The sequence below is a fragment of the Melanerpes formicivorus genome, unplaced genomic scaffold (genome assembly GCF_026170545.1).
Source record: "Melanerpes formicivorus ecotype bairdi unplaced genomic scaffold, bMelFor1.0.p_v2 SCAF_15, whole genome shotgun sequence".
Lineage (NCBI taxonomy): Eukaryota > Metazoa > Chordata > Aves > Piciformes > Picidae > Melanerpes > Melanerpes formicivorus.
The window spans coordinates 19,235,737-19,253,181 of record NW_027142367.1 but is presented as its reverse complement, the minus strand read 5'-3'; the positions used below and the strand labels follow the sequence as shown (position 1 = coordinate 19,253,181).

The window sequence follows — 17,445 nt, the reverse complement described above, 5'->3', positions numbered from 1 at the left end:
CATAGCATAAGGAGAGCTTCTGCAAAGAGTACTTAATCATGGGAGGAGCAGGCAAGAATAAAAGCTTTGTGTAGCTTTTTTACATGATCATTGATGGTATTAAGGTTGCAAGTGAACAAGATTCTCCTTATTGTGTAAAAGAAAACAACTGAGGAAAAGGAAATGTGGTGTCTTAGAATCCAGATTTGAGTGGTGAACACAGAGGGAAAAAAAAAAGTGGTAAGATTTTTGTTCTCCACACCCCCCTTCTTTCCTTCTTTTCTGGGAACTGCAGGATTTCTGTTTCAGTTAGGCTTAGCCAGAATAGTTTAATGCTACTCCCAGAAGGAAAGAAGCAGGATGAAAACATTCGAATGGGAAGCAAGACACTAAAAATTAAGTGCCACCATAAAGAAGCCTTGTTTGAGTCAACAGCCAGAAAAGAGCCATAACATGTTTAGTTTTTGTTTCTGAAACATTACAGAAAAAGTACAGGTACTGTGTCCAGTTCTGGGCCCCTCAGTTCAAGAAGGACATCGAGACTCTTGAACGTGTGCAGAGAAGGGCAACAAGGCTGGGGAGAGGCCTTGAACACAAGCCCTATGAGGAGAGGCTGAGGGAGCTGGGATTGTTTAGCCTGGAGAAGAGGAGGCTCAGGGGTGACCTCATTGCCCTCTACAACTACCTGAGGGGTGGTTGTGGCCAGGAAGGGGTTGGTCTCTTCTCCCAGGCAACCAGCACCAGAACAAGAGGACACAGTCTCAAGCTGCGCCAGGGGAGGTTTAGACTCGAGGTGAGGAGGAAGTTCGTCACCCAGCGAGTCATTCGTCATTGGAATGTGCTGCCCAGGGAGGTGGTCGAGTCATCGACCCTGGAGGCGTTCAAGGGGAGATTGGACGTGGCACTTGGTGCCATGGTCTAGTCATGGGGTCTGTGTTGATAGGTTGGACTCGATGATCCTGGAGGTCCTTTCGAACCTTAGTTACACTGTGATACTGTGATACTTTATGTCTTTCTGGTAAACAAATCTCAGCTTTAGTGTGTAGAGTCACTAAATGCAATGCATTGACAGATTGGGACAACCATTTTGTCAAAAGAGAATCACATAAGCCAGCAAACATTTTATGTGCTTCTTCCGATGCTGCAAGCAATGCTGCAACCTCATGTCCAAAATACCTGCCCTCTGCTACGGTGCCCCACTAGGATCCCCAAAAGAACAACCCCTGACAACAGTGTACAGAGGAGCACAGTTTAAGGAAACAAGAGAGCTTCCTAGGTGTCAGATAGTTCCAAGTCTAAAAAAAGGCATGATCTTGCCTATTCTTCTCATATCTTTCTGCTTTCATCACTAAATATCTGATTTGTATAGTACATTTTTATTAAGTGGTATTAGATTGATAAAAACTATTGCATTTATACATACTTATGTTTTGTTGGTCACACATTAACTGAAACCCAAAGCTTTATTATAAAGATACTGAAAAATGGAGAAGGGAATGTATTCTTTCTACAATTCTGTTAAGTTTTAGGCAAGTTTAATTTGTGGCACATTCCACAGAAAGAGTGGTCAGGCATCGGAATGTGCTGCCCAGGGAGGTGGTTGAATCACCATCTCTGGATGTGTTTGAAGGTCAGTTAGATGTGGTGCTTAGGCATATTGTTTAGAGGTGAATTTTGTAGAGTAGGGTCAATGGCTGGACCTGATGGCCCTGGGTGATTTTTCCAACCTGAATGATTCTATAACATTATTCACAAGTCTTAATTTTATAATTTGAATCAGTAATTCCTGAAGTCAGAATGAACCACGCGCAACATACTGCTGAACTCAGAAGAGTATCCCTTTGCAGCTTGTGCTCCTGGTTTAGAAAGTAGCTGGGAAACCTTTGCAAAGAAAATGATGTAACATCTGAATAGTCCATGAAACTTTATACATGTTATAAAATAAGTCTGCAGTATGGAAAGTCAATTTATAGTTACCTAACGGTTCCTTCTAGCTTTGAATTCAAAGATAACCACTACAGCACAAACCAAATCAAATAAATGAGGTGAGAAGTACTACACCTGAAAGCACTGCACAGTAAAAAAGACTGAGTGAAGAAATGCTGTCTCCCAGGGAATACACAGTGTTGGCTTTAACATGTGCTATAAGCCAAGTATCGACTTTCCACTCTGCAAACAATCAGCAGCAAACTTCAATGTTAAAAAGTGTAATAAAATATTATCTAGTGGCACTGTCGTCCAGTTTTCTCAGCCTTGCTATGACATGCAGATATAAAGAATGCTGATTTATATGCACAAATAGAAATCAGCTCATAATATCTACATTCTGATAAAAATCATTATTCCAGCAATAGATTTTAAATAGGTTTTAAAATTAGTTTGCAAAAGAGACATTTTATGAGTAGTAACGCTCTGTTCTCATGCTGACTGGAGCAGTATTATCACAGTAATATGTTAAATACATTTATTTAATCATAATCCAAGTTCTGCAATGCATTTTGTCCCACCTCAACATCCAATTGTCACACTTTTTTAAGTGTAAATTTATTTGACAAAGCTTCTATTAAATTTTTTTTACAGATATTAGTTTTTAAATGTGAAGAGAAAAACAAAGTTAATGAAGAAGAATTTATACTCATGTTTGGCACCATGCTATTGGCAGTGCTTAGAACTACAAACAAGTGTAACATTAGAAATCAGTTGAAATTCTCAATCTTCCCTGTTCAATTTAATTTCCCTGAATTGTCTGCTGAAATGCAGCAATTCCAACTGTTTTTGCTCACACAGTTGCAATTTTACATGAATGAACAAATATAGATAGGAATGAATACACATTAAATATCACTTACTTTGGCAATACCAGAATCTGCACAACAAAAATGCAGAAGAATATGAGACAGGCACAGGTCACATAATACTTAAATGCAGGCAGAGTAGTTGCTCTGTACTAGAAGGAGAAAAATAGCAAATGTTAAAAACACAACTTCCAAAGCAGATAAAATATCACCTCACTGAAATTTTGGCTTCAAGACACAGGTTGTTCAGTGACTGCCACATCTACTCACATAGGCCTAGAGATTATCAGGCTTAGTATTAATTGATTTTCTTCTTGAAGCACAGTTTAAGCAGCCATGCCAAAAGGTTTTGTCTTGCTCCTCTGCAGAACAGGGCTATCTCAAATCCATGATAAAAAGGTTAATTTAATAAACAGTTTGAAAAATACTTGTAGTAATTGTGGACTTTTGGCTGCTGTTAATTCCAACCCACTTTTAAATTAATGTCACTGTTCCACACGTCTCCAGACATCTCCCAATGAAGTCAGGCAACTCTCTCCTTAGGTTCAATAATTATTTTGGTTTATTTCCTTACTATACTTTCAGGTCCTATGGCACCTGAAAAGTTTCTGTTTAAATCAAAAGGAGGCTTCTTCCCAAGTTCTTTAAAATCAAGTCTGGACTGGTGAATTATTAAAAGGCATTAAAGAAAGGTATTACAAAGCTGAATCCGAAAAGAACAAGCAGTTCTTTGCCATTCCATAGCATTTTACAATCTCAAAAGTGATTAGACTTCTACAGGGAATATCTGCACAGCCAAATAACTTAGCTCCCTGGTTTTCTCCCAAGTCCTGATTCCAAGTCCTGATTTTCTCCCAAGTCCTGATTCCCTGATGGTCCAAAGTGCACATACAATGGTTTTCTCTATGCTCTGAGGCACACCTTTGGCCCACTTGGTGTGCCCTCTAAACACTGTGTATGAGACCACGACAGGTTCATCTTTTCTCTCTTACACCATTTTCTAAGCAGTCTCAAGAAGCATTGGAACTTTTTCCACCCTAATGCATTTCCAAGGGCATAAACACATGCCTTTGGCATCTGACCATAGGCACACCGTTCTGCTGAGCTGTGAAAGAATCTAAAAATTATTTCAGATGCTTTAAACTGCAAGAAAGCTACAAAAATAATTAAATATGTACTTGACCACAACATGATACCCCCAGGATACTTGTACCTATGCTGTACAGTGTGAAGACAGTATGGTAATACTTCATCACTTATACAGTCACCTCTCCTATGAGGACAGACTGAAGGAGTTGGGGCTGTTCAGTCTGCAGAAGAGAAGGCTCCCAGGTGACCTCATTGTGGCCTTCCAGTATCTGAAGGGGGCCTACAGGAAGGCTGGGGAGGGACTTCTCAGGATCTCAGGTATTGATAGGACTAGGGGGAATGGAATGAAGCTGGAGTTGGGGAGTTTCAGGCTGGATGTGAGGAGGAAGTTCTTCACCATGAGAGTGGTGAAGCCCTGGAATGGGTTGTCCAGGGAGGTGGTTGAGGCCCCGTCCCTGGAGGTGTTTAAGCCCAGGCTGGATGAGGCTGTGGCCAGGCTGATCTAGTGTGGGGTGTCCCTGCTCATGGCAGGGGCGTTGGAACTAGATGATCCTTGTGGTCCCTTCCAACCCTGAATGATACTATGATACTATGGGCAAACCTCTCTCTCGCTTCCCTAAATGACAGCATTAAATGGCCTTCTATCAGCTGTGCTATGCTTTTGAGAACGCAGAAGAAGGCAACTCTCCAGTCTTCCTGCTGAAACTGTCAGTATGCAGAAACACACTGAAGCTCTAAAAGGCCATAAACCAACGAAAAGGTCTGATATTCTAGGCCAGTGGTCATGACACTAAAAGGAGGAATCTTTGATTAAGATCATTCCTCAAAGAACTAGAAACAGTATCACTTACTCCATCTCCAGAATCATGTCTCAAATTTGGTTTATGACATGTATTAGTCATAAGAACATTTAATGTGTTATATCCAAGACAGCTAGGTATTTCTCTTAAAAAACATTTATAGTGTTGATACCCAGGAATGACTGTGAGCATCATGGGCATATGAAGCAAGCTAATGAGCAACTGACACCATTCCAAGACTGTCATTACTACAGCTGGAGTGTTTGAGACATGGCAAAATTTAAAAACCAAAATTAAAACCCTTGGAGCTTGATAAATGCCTTTTGAGATGATGGAATTTAGCAATTCTTTGTCCCAGTTACATCAAATTTGGATTATCAAACCTCCTCCCACTTCGGGAAGGCTATGAAAATGCCAAGAAATTGAAATGAACTGCAAATCCCTACAAACAGGAAAGGACTCTCAGACATTACATTCATAAAATGTCTTCCTTAAATGAGCTGAAATATTATTGTGAGGTTTGAGCACTTCTTGCAGGAGAGGTGCTGTGATCATGGCTTTGTGGAACAAAAGCAAGGGATTAAAAAACCTCACTTAGGAAGAGGCAAAGAAAGAATCAGTTGTGAATTTGTGGTGAAAATAACTTACTTCTTTTTCCAGAGTCTTATTATAGAAAAGAAGTGATATTCTTTGAATGTCTTCAGATTTAAGCCACTGCCTGGAAGAGAAAATGAACATTACAGCTGACATACAAATAAAGCAGTCCTGTCTTTTTATATTACTGAAATGCAGTAAAACAAGAAAACCACTTAAATTCAAGCAAGTTCTTGTGCATTGCAATGTATATGGTGAGTTGTACTGACAGGAAAAGAGAAAACTACAAATTCCCTCTGCATTTCGACTTCATTTGTTAACATACACATGAAACAAATGCTCAGGTGAACTGTTTTTCCTCGGTATCATTCCTAGGGACAATCAAAGGAGAGACTCATATAACTCTTACACTGATATCCCAGTCATCCAAAATACTGTAGCATATCCACTGCATAGAACAGAACCTGAGATAAAACCAGTCCTTCTCATGGTACCTTTAAGAAGCACACTGTTGCAATATGCAAAAGTGGTGGATAAATAACACATTATGAACTCCTATTATGAGCAAAAATGTACAAAACATTATTAAAAGAGGTGGAGTGTTTTTGCCTTTGAGCTGTATTCGTCTCTTAACCATGACCCTGTACCCTAGAGGTAGATTTTGATGTTTTTACTGGTTATGAAAACTTCTTCCCTGATCAACACTGAGAAATACATAATAGATTAAGTACTTGCATTGACATTACAAGTGGATTTTAAAAGAAGTGAATCTTTACCAAAGCTTGACATAACTTCTACAAAATTAAAATGTTCTAATATCAATGTCTACATTTATTTTAATGGACACTTGAACAGGAGTGGACTTGGTGGAGTGTAAGCCATTAGCTTTGATTTATGAAATCTAAAGTGTTTGTTTCCTTGCCCAGGAGACAGTCCCTGCTCCAGTACAATCAGTTTCATTATAAAAACGGGCTGAAAACCTATTCAATTCTAGGTACACTTAATTCAACAATGCCTTTCCCAGTTTGCTCTGCAATGGCTCACATCTGCATCTGATCACAGTTAGAATTCTGAGAAGAAACAGGAATGATAGGGTCGTTGTACATACAGGACGATTTTGTTTACATCCAGCTGTACTCTACTGGAGAAAATATTCAGGCTGTGGAAAATTTTTGGTCAACTGTAAAAATTAAGTGCAAGCCTTTATCCATTTAGTTATTAAAAGAATAAAAGGAACAAAAAGGAACCATCATCTCCAAATTTTTTACTGTTTTCCCTTTTTTTTCTTATGTTTTCTGACAGACAAATTGATTTAATCACCATTACTACACTGCTAAAAAGTTCTGTCTGCAGATCTACTCCCAAAGGCCTAATTTGGTCTGTACACACTTGATTGCATGTGAAGTCAGTAGTGCTATTTAGAGCAAATGCTGCCTCATGCTCTACATTACAGCTCACATCTTCAGGGGGTTTTAGTTCTACTTTTAAAGCTCAGAAAAAATTATACTGGTCTGAAACGAGTGAACCAGTATAACCCATCCAAATGGAATGGGAAATTACATAAGAGAGAACACCAAGTCACATGCTTTGGCACAGAGATACGGGCTGAAAACTACTACCTACAGCCTGACTGACTCCCTGATGAGTCTAAAAGCTATTTACTAAGTATCTGCAAGTATGTGGGTATAGGCCTTCTGGGAAGCAGTTTGAATTCTGAATTCTGCCTGTATCAACAGAGGCATGTGGTTTGATAGGGCTTGCACTGATTGACAATGTACAGCAGGAACTGCGCACAGAGCACAGAAGCCACCATGGCTGTTAGACAAAGTGGAGGAAAGATAGTTTTCTCGTTAACTTAATAAACTACTTATCACAGAGAATTTAATTTAGCTCCCTCTGTAGGTATGTATTAAGCTATCAGATTGCTATTGGTTGGTCACCTGTCCTACAGTAGTCCCCTAACCACAAAGGTTCAGGGTGGCATAGCTAGAGTTACTCATTCCTATCCTCTTCAGGGTGGGGACTTTGCAGCCAGGAATACTTTGTTCAAGCCAAGCAGAAAAGAAATATCTGAGAATGTATGATGCAACACCCTACTGGCTAAGGCACTCGGCTGGCAGCCTTTGTTTCTCTCTCTCAAACTCGGTTTTCCATATCTTTTGATGTAGTGCTCTAACAGAATGATAATTAATAAAGGGGTCATAACTTTCTTCATATGGCTTTGCAAGGACCATTGCCAAATACATCTACTGCTCTTACTCATGCTGTAAGGCCAGCGGGCTGCTTTTTAGATACCAGTTACATTTGCATTCCAAAAGAAGGAATTGAACCCAGGTGCCCTGAACTGCTGACAGTGTGTGTATGTGGCACTTGGCAGTTTTGTGGAAAGACAGCTAACCTAGCTTATGAACCAGCAGCAGGGCAGGGAGGGAGGCAACCCAGAGAAACTGCTGCATTGCTTTAAAGACCTGAGTTACCATTTCAGTATATACTGCACTGTGTGAAAACAGCGATTCGTTTGTACTACTGCTTTGCCTTGGACTAAGGAGATCCATTCACCCTTACATACATTAATGTTTAAAAATACCATTTTTCTCATAGCCCTACTTAAAAGTGTGCTTCACAAAACCAAAATATCTAGGTTCACAACTGCTCCATTAAATTAGTTTATAAGTATTCTTTTCATTTTACAGTTGAAAAGCTGAGGCACAAAAACCCTCACAAACGATTTTTAAAAAGTAATCAATTTTGTATCCTAAATGCAAGAAATCTTCTATGTATTTTTTTTCTGAGTGCTTAGCATTCACATAGTTAAAATACTATTGATTTACCTTGCTTGCATGGGGAGTCAGCACTTTTGGGAACTTGGGTACCCAGCAGAATAATATTGTGTAAGTGATTTATTCAGCAAATCAATACAGGGAAAGGCAGAGGATCTAGGTTTGGCAGGTGGCATTCAGCCTCTCTGTTATGTAAGATCTTTCCCTATCTTTTTGAAATTCCCCATGTAATTCACAAAAATGCTCTGGAACATTTTCCTCAACCATTTTTAATCACACAAACATCTTTTATCCCAAAGTTGCTCTGGATTTTATGCACTGATTAGGTAAGCCAGGGATTCTCTAAGACAAACCAACATAAAGTATGATCATACTGCTATTTTAATGTATTTGTACAGATGCTTTAGTTTTGGCATCAAACTTTTACACACACTTACCAAAGCAAGTGTACATGAGGACATGTAAAAACTGCCTATGACATGGTGTAACCTCTCTCATTCTATTTTCTCTATGTCCCATAAAATTCTTCTCTGCGAAAAATTACTGAAAAATATTTCCCTAGAGCCAGGTAGTTTTTAATCTGGCTATCATATGCAATAAACCACATGTGAGATTTGAGTATGAGGCCTAATACTTGGCCTAATTTAAGGCCTAATACTAGTCTGAGTAACAGAAGCAGGGAGGAAAACACATAATTCATCACAATTATTGTCCACGTTTTTCTCTTTTTTCGTCAGGCAAACATAAGAAACTTGAACACTTATTTTGGGCTGGCATTGATTTTACTCTCAGTCTTATCTATTCACCATCAAACAGAGAACACCAATACCACCTCTAGCTCTTTCTCGGACACAGGATACATAAATGCCATGTTGCCTCCCCCCAAAATTTCAGTATGCCAGCAAGCTTAGCCTTCTTTAAGAAATCAAACAACCAGTTAAACCAAAGACATTAAACTGTGATTTTAGGGAAAGTTTCTAATTTGGAGGAGATGTTTCTTTGACAACTGTGAAGTATCAAATTTCACATCACTGATTCCTGAGTGAGCTATTGCGTAAGTCTCACCCCTTTGCACTCAGAATCCTGAGGAGTTATAACTTTGAGTGTACAGACATGAAGAGTTACAGATCAAAAATCCTTTTGCCATGAAGATCAAGACAAGCCAAAGCCTTTGTCATATCATGTTCGCAGGCTCTGTCTTACCCCACATAGCAGAAAGTGTTGCTGTACAGCCTAACTTCACAACGTGCAGCATTTCCTGTGCCAGTGACACTTGTATTGTTTTCAGACTTCCCTGTGCATATAGCAGCGACAAATAATAAACAATACCCTCTGCTGCAGATATATGTCAAAGCTGAAGGAAGGAGACAACAAAGGATAAAAACATACTTCTGAGCATTGATTCCATCAATGGCCTGGATCATTCTCTCATTCAGTTCCTCCTCAAATCTTCTTTTCTGTGATTTTGTTCTGAAGTGAAAAGTGTGAGAAGTTACTTTGTAAAGTTATTACACTCTTAAAAACATTACCAATTGGGCACAATAGCAATTCTTTAACATTTATGCTGCAATATAGCCTTCAGACATATTGAGCCTCCTAAGATCTTAACAAAAGCAGAGTAAGATAGAGTCTGACATGCACACAAATTTAGCATTTAGCTAGTAGGGAGCACTTAAAAAACAAACATAAGTGTCATGGGTTGAGTTGAATCTGCCGATGTTTTTCATGCCATGCTGCAGTCACACCAGCTTCAAAAATTAAAGTGCTGGCTGGAAGTTCAGATTGCAGCTTGGGAGGCTTCCTGTTCTGGTTGCTGCTTCTGGGCTCCAGGTGTTTGGGTGTTGGCTCCTTTCTCTAAGGATGGCAGAGAGATGAGTGGGAGTGGGCTAGCATGCTCATTTTGGTTTTCTGGTTTATGCTGGTTTTTTCCTGTTTCCTGCATTTAACTATGGTTTTTTTTTTTCCTGTAAGTGGGCTAAGCTAAGATAATTCTGACGTTATGTTACCTTTTCATGTTATCTTTTATGTTACATTATTCTTTTTCATGTTATTATTTGTCCTGTAAGTAGGCTAAGCTAAGGTAATTATTCATTGTGATTATGATATGTTAAACTCTTATCTCTTTATCTCAACCCCAAGTTTTGTGTGCTACTTTTCTCACTTCTGTGTTGGAGAGCAGGCAGATTAGCCCTTATGTTAACCCATTACAAGAAAACATTTAGTTTAAAAAAAAACCAACCCAAGAGAGTTGTGACCGTTTGAGGCTGTCCCCTTAAGAAAGGGAATATGGTGGTCAGATGTTTGTAAACAAAATGAAGGATCTAAACTAATTTCATTGGTAGATTGGGAGGAAGCACCTTCTGAACTGGGAGTGCAGCAGGGTATCTTGGGCTTCCCTGCACTTTTCTGGTCAGTTCTGTCTTCCCTCCTTCAGTGGCTTTGCAGCTTAGAGCGTTCTGGGCTTTCGGCCAAGGCTTGACCTTGAAACTGATAAACTGCAAGGCCTGTATTAACCGCTTTCTAATTAACACATAACTGCTTCTAACTTTTTCATCTTTTCTCTCTTTTCTAACCCTCTCTGGGGAAAGGGGGAGAGAAGGGGGAGCAGAGGTGGGGAACCCCCTCAGCAGAGGGGGGAACTCTCATTTCTGTGCTACTTTATTGTATATTTTTGTATATATTGTAAATATTGTAAATCTGGTATATTCCCCTGCATATCCTATGTTGCTTTGTAAATATACAGCACCCATTGCTTTGCTAATTCAGCTGTGAGTTTTTTTTCCTTTCCCTTCAATTTTCTTTCCCTTTACTTTACAGGGGGGAGGGAGGAGGCTTTTCGGCCTTACCCTTCCAACCCTCGACAAGAGTTCAGGAAATTCTGCTTAAAACAAAGTCTTCTACAATGTTATGAATGAATGAAAAAGGATGGGAATATGCTCAAATTCATACAACATTTCTGTTTCTTGTAGTTAATTTTTAAAATTCTCTGTCAGAATTGTACTAGCACTTGATTGCTAGTAAGTGAGGGGTAAGTATTCTCTACCACAAGTCTGCTAACTCTTCTTGTCTTGATATTTTAAAATTATTTTTAATAAGGAAACTGAGCACCAGGGCTGAAATCAGTTTCAAACATATGTTTTATTTCTCTATTTATAACTTACAACAAAACTGCAATGAAATAAAGGATCTTCTCACTGGACTCAGCATGAACCCATCAGAGGATCATCAGAATGCATTTGTCTATGCTAACATGCTACTAGAAACATCATCAGTCCTTTTAACAGTTATGCTCTCCTCAAAAATGTCTCTGCCTCTTGAAAAATTTAAATCCAATGTTAACTTTATCATAAGAGTTTTTTGTAAGAAGTCAACAGTTAGACCTGAAAGTTGACTCTTCTCCTTATTTACCAAAATTTTCCTTTTTTTTAAACTACAAATTGAAGCCTGTCAAAGGTGAGACAGATTTTCTCCAACATCAGGTTTCCGGGTTATTTCCCCGAAACTAATAGCCTTTCAATGGATTCAAATTCAGACAGAAGTTATATTAGTGTGTTCACAGTAACTTATACACAATCCAACTGATTTTGTGACGATTCAGTGCTACAGCATTGGGTATGAAAGTGTTTACAATTTATTTTTCACATATGAAACTAACTGCCTGGAAGAAATAACTAGAGAGAGAAGGAAGTAAGAAATATTATCTAATCACACTTAATCCTCTTGGCACATCCCTGCTAACTAGTGAAGTGCCAAGACTGACACAAACTACGAAGCCCACAGTCAAACTTCAAGGCCCACATTTTCATATTCTAATAAAACACTGATTTCCAGCTTTCTCTTCTGGGAATGACTAATTGCCTCACTATGGAAATCAGATTCCAGTAACAGTTTCTAGAAATGCCTTCCATAATACAGTATCAAGACACATAATAACATTTATACCTTTTGGATCTATTTTGGAGTGGAATTTAGAAACACAAAAATAGGAACATCTCACGACCTTAAGTAATTGCATTATCTGCAGTACCACAGTCCAAAGATCCACCTTCTTACTACAAGGCTGTCCAAATGTCAATTTTAAAATCAGAGACTGTTTTTATTAATATCCTACATATTCAGTCAAAGCTTTAATCTTCTGGCACTTAGCAATACTTTAGGTAATTGCATTGCCCTCCAATAATCTGTGATTTGTTGAGGAGACGTGTACCAACCAGAGCTGGAGCAGGAACTGACAGAATGACTTGTTTCCATAATCAAAAACAATGACAATACAAGTTTTTAAAGGGTTAGTTCAAACAATTTGTGTTATTTGTGATGTTACTTATAAATTTGCAAGAAAGACATTATCTGAAGGGTTGTCATATCACTAAAATAAAACTAACTATTCCAGGTTTCTGACAGTGCTAAGCTTGTTTTTTAAACAGAAGTTCTTCAACCTGTTCCCATTCCTCACCGTCTTTCCCCTAGTCATTGAAGTACCAACCAAGAGGATGAAAACTTAAAGCTATTGTGATTTTGTAAATACTTTGTGTAGCAGGAGAAGTACAGGAAAGCTATAAAATATCTACAGACTTTGACACAATAAAACACAGTGTAAATACAAATAGATAAACAACATATAACTAATCTCTTTTCGTACATATTATTAACTGTTGCAGCACAAATTATTAACAGCCCTTTCCATCTTCTCTTTTCTGTGCCTCCACTCAGTTTTCCTGCATATAATTTTTTTCCCACTGAGCTGTTAGGGAAAACAAATAGTAGCTCATCAATGTCCTTATATGAATTTAGAGTAATGCCATTTGTTAGCACAAAGTGTATTCACAATTTATAACTAATGTGTCTGCCAAATCTATTACCGTAGCGCTTCTCTGTGTAAGAGGTATCAGCTGAATAAAATAGTTTGAGTGAGAAATGGCCCTCATTATTTGAAAGCATGATTTGGAGATACATACATGAATGCATATGAATATATCTGTATTTTATACAGACTATACATGATTTTTGAAAAGTAATTGATTTACCTTTCTCTGCAGCGCTGAAAATGATACTGCCCCATGGGAACATCCTAAAAAAGGAAAGAAAAGACCTTTGAGCTGTACTAGACTTCAACAACATTAAGTTGCTTTACAGGTAGTGTTGAAAACAGGGTTAAGTAAGGAAAAAAAAGTTTTCAATACAAAGAGTTTCAGCATTAGATTAAAACTGTCTTAAAGAAAAATCTAGCCAAGAGTGAAGGTGGAGTAATCAGGAGATGAACTAGATGAGCTGATTTATTATTATAAACACTAAATAACTGTTACAACAGTCTGAATTCAAGAATGTTTTGCTTTACTAGAAAGTCACTCCTTCAAAGTCACCACTGTTTTATTGGAGACCAAACTCCTACCAGCTTCTGTAACAAACAGTGCTGAGTGCTGTTGTAAAAAACCTCGACACAAGTGGGGATTGTCTGTAAAGTGCACATCACAATCCACATTTTGATGCACTGTGTTTGCTGAACAAGAAGGGCTAGGTGGCTTAGTCCTATGTCCTCATATATAACAGAAGAAAAAACCTCAATGCCAGTGTTGAAAACTGTTAGAATTCACCTGTATGATTGCACTTTTTGGAATAGAAGGCAATGTAATGCACAAGCTGTGGATGCACAGCATCTTGGTAACACAAGTAAAACAGTGTTAGCAAAACTGAAAAAAAAAAGTCTTTTCTGTTCATTGTAAGAGATGTAACATTGCACTACAATACTTGAAACTTAGGCCACAAGCCACAGCTTGTGGATTGTACCCCTTCAAAAGCAGATGTTACAGTGAGCATAGATTTGGTTCTCAGAGGATTCTTCTAATAATACCACATCAGGTAATACAAGGATATTCCAGGTTCACAGCCTTTGCTCCAGGTTTGGCAATGTTCCAAATGGAGAAAGTGGCTAAATAGCCAATAAATCTCAGGGAATGTCTCTGGATCATAAGTGTTCCTTCCCAAAGGTGTCTTTCCACAAGGTGACCAGCAGCCACTATATATGCTGTGATTGGGGCTCAAGCTTATTAGTCTATTTTAGTAAGCATGTTGGTCTCATTATAATTCAGAGATGCACTTATAGCAAAACATGGCTCCTTACAGTCTAATCTACAGCTCACATGCTAATAGAAAAGCTCTCAGCAACTTCACTGAATTTATGACCTGTGAAAAGATGTGTACTTTCATCTATGAGAAATAACCAAGTATGGAATGTGTCCAGAGAAGGGCCACGAGGCTGATCAGAGGGCTGGAGCACCTCTCCTATGAGGACAGACTGAAGGAGTTGGGGCTGTTCAGTCTGGAGAAGAGAAGGCTCCGAGGTGACCTCATTGTGGCCTTCCAGGATCTGAAGGGGGCCTACAGGAAGGCTGGGGAGGGACTTCTCAGGATCTCAGGTATTGATAGGACTAGGGGGAATGGATTGAAGCTGGAGGCAGGGAGATTCAGGCTGGATGTGAGGAGGAGGTTCTTCACCATGAGAGTGGTGAAGCCCTGGAATGGGTTGTCCAGGGAGGTGGTCGAGGCCCCATCCCTGGAGGTGTTTAAGGCTCTGGCCAGCCTGACCTAGTGTGGGGTGTCCCTGCCCATGGCAGGGGGGTTGGAACTAGATGATCCTTGTGGTCCCTTCCAACCCTGAATGATACTATGATACTATGATTTAGTAGAGAGCATCTACCTGCTTCTAATAGGAATAACCAGGTATTTAGCAGTGAGCACCTTTTTCCTTTCAAATACTTCTAAATTGTATGAAATTACATAAGTAGGCCCCTACTGTTGTGCTAATCTTGCCGTTTTCAGTGGTCATGCTGTCCCTGTGGTGCAAGTGTGCAAATGGCTTGGCTGCTCCCCAAGATTCCAGGTACCGGGTCATGCGGACAGAAGCTCTCATTTTGGCCCCATCAAGAGTATGTCGCGGTCTAATGTGGTGCTGAGGGCTTCGCTTCTCTCCCTGGTTGACAGAGAATAAGAGGTCATATCAGCCTTGGTGTTCATTACCTTTTGAAGCAGTAATGCATCATCCAGTACCAAATATCTGCATGCTTAGGAACTTGAAAAATGAAGGGATGCCAAGAGCCTGCAGTTCTTAACGATATTGCTGGGAAATATTAGAGGCTTATTTCTTAAGAGCAGAAAAGATTTGCAATGCAAACATTATGTATTTGTAGGCAGCAGTAAGAACTGATCAACATCTTGTGGTAGTAGATTATTAAATGAAGAGGTTAGTGGTCCTGCTCAAAACCAACTATGACTGGCCACAAAATAAAAGTACTACTAACCTTAGGATTGATTACAAAGTAAGTCTTAACATTATGCTCTTTCAGGTAAGGGTCCCTCACATCTCCGTCCCCATCTTCCACTTTGTAAGCTCCATTCAAATGTGCCAAGGTGACTGAGGTGATGTGAACACGGCTGAAATTATATTTTAAAGCGGTGACAAGTCACAAAGAGTAACCAAACACATAATCTGAACCTGATCAGCTTTTTTTACTTGCTTTTGGATGTATATTTTTATACGCTGCTCACTTCATTTACAGCCTTTTTAATCTTATTTTTGGAAGTTGCAATGGGCATAAAACTAAAGGTCTCCACCCACCCCCCAAAAAACACTCCTTAAAGCACAGTGTTGTGCACTCCCAGCACAACATGATGCTGTTTGCAGAGATGAAATGGGGTCTTCTCAAAGCAACCCCATAACAGTGGCTAAACAGATATAATGTGAGCAATGCTTCCCATGCCAGCCAACCAAGGCTGTTGGTCTCTCCTTGCAGGGGCAAGAAGAAATGGCCTCAAGCTGCACCAGGGGAGGTTTGGGTTGGACATAAGGAAAAAAATTCTTCCCAAAAGGGGTTGTGAAGCCCTGTAACAGGCTGCCCATGGAAGGGGTGGAGTCCCCATTTCTGGAAGGATTTAAGATATGTAGATGTGGTGCTAAAGGACATGGTTTGGTGGTGGACTTGGCGGTGTTATGTTAACAGTTGGACTTGATGATCTTAAAGGTCTTTTCCAACCCAAACAATTCCACATTTCTATTCTGAAAACTGAGTGCCTGGTTTGTGGGTTTTTAAGATGGCACAAAGAATTACTTCAGGCTTCTCCATGAAAGCTGCTGGCTGAAGACACGGTACTTATGCATTTCTCCACGGTATAAAAATCCATGTATCGAAAGGTTAACAGAGTAGCCTCTTACCCTGGCACCCCTCCAGCTTCCATGTGATTTGCCAGAGTAACATCATGTGACCACACATCATATTGCCACTTCTGTAGCCCAATAACACCGCAAAGCACGTTCCCAGAGTGCACTCCTACGCGCATATTAATATCAACTCCAGTTGCATCTCTCACTTTCCTGTAGTTGAGAAGAAAAGCTGTGTTAACATATGTAACAGGGCCTTTGTTGTTTTGTTCAATTTACCAGTCAAATTAGCAGTAACAACGGTGATAGCATTTGTTCCTTTTTGGCATTACCTCCATTACTTTAATGCTGGGATTATTTCATATATATGTATTACATTTACTCTTATCCATACTTTCAACTATTTGCAGTAAATATTAATTCTCAGCTCCATCTCTGAAGTCTCTTCTGTTACTTGAAACTATTTGAAAGGGCTTTGCTAAGTAGTAGAAATGTTCAGTCTCATGGTAGAATATAGGGGTGGGTTTTGTTCTACAGGTGGCCTCTGGTACAGGCTTTTAACGAAGCAACAGTCCAATAAATGTATTTTAGAGATCTGGAATTACTGTTACAGTGCCCTAGATGACCCTGCTTTGGCAGGGGGGGTGGACTAAATGATCTCTAGAGGTCCCTTCCAACTACTAACATTCTATGATTCAGGCTATTCTACAGGCTGCTGGCTCATACGCTTTTGGAGGACATGAGCTCAGTGCCATTCAGATGCTGGAGAACTAGGCTCAGCAGCCTTCCATGTGGTTGGCAAATCTTGTATCCACTATCCATTATAGAAAGAATGAGAGGCCACCCTTATTGTCCAGACCACATCTATACCTTTGACCTTTCCAGTGACTTTACACAGTTGAAGTATCTGTTCACCCCAACCCAAATCTTGAAAGAGCCCCACACATGATTGGCATTAATCTTTGCAGAAGAGGCTCTTCTGAATCATGTGAATCCATGATGACTATTCCTGATAATCTTCTTTTCTTCTATGAGCTTAGAGATGACCTCCAGAATGAGCTGTTCCATCACCTTCCCAGGAGGGAAAGTGAGGCTGACTGTAGTTTTCTGGGTCCTCCTTCTTGCCCTTTTTAAAGACTGGGGTGACACTGGGTTTCCTCCAGTCCTCTGGCACATCTCTGGTCAAAACACTCATCAGGACTGTATTGTTTCCATTGCAGCCTGAAATTTGAGTTTGTGAGGATTCTGATTTTTAC

The 17,445-nt window shown here is 39.6% G+C and overlaps 1 protein-coding gene across 1 annotated transcript in view; it reads right to left on the bottom strand.

Annotated features, from left to right (window-relative positions):
* The window catches only part of ADCY2 (adenylate cyclase 2), a 230,477-nt gene that overhangs the window by 50,143 nt on the left and 162,889 nt on the right, over positions 1-17,445 (bottom strand). Inside the window, exons 8-14 of the mRNA XM_068147738.1 lie at positions 16,244-16,402; positions 15,333-15,465; positions 14,828-15,004; positions 13,062-13,105; positions 9,427-9,507; positions 5,312-5,381; positions 2,829-2,926 (exon numbers count right to left, since the gene is read on the bottom strand). Of these exons, the coding sequence (XP_068003839.1) occupies positions 2,829-2,926; positions 5,312-5,381; positions 9,427-9,507; positions 13,062-13,105; positions 14,828-15,004; positions 15,333-15,465; positions 16,244-16,402 (762 nt within the window). The remainder of the gene's footprint in view (positions 1-2,828; positions 2,927-5,311; positions 5,382-9,426; positions 9,508-13,061; positions 13,106-14,827; positions 15,005-15,332; positions 15,466-16,243; positions 16,403-17,445) is intronic.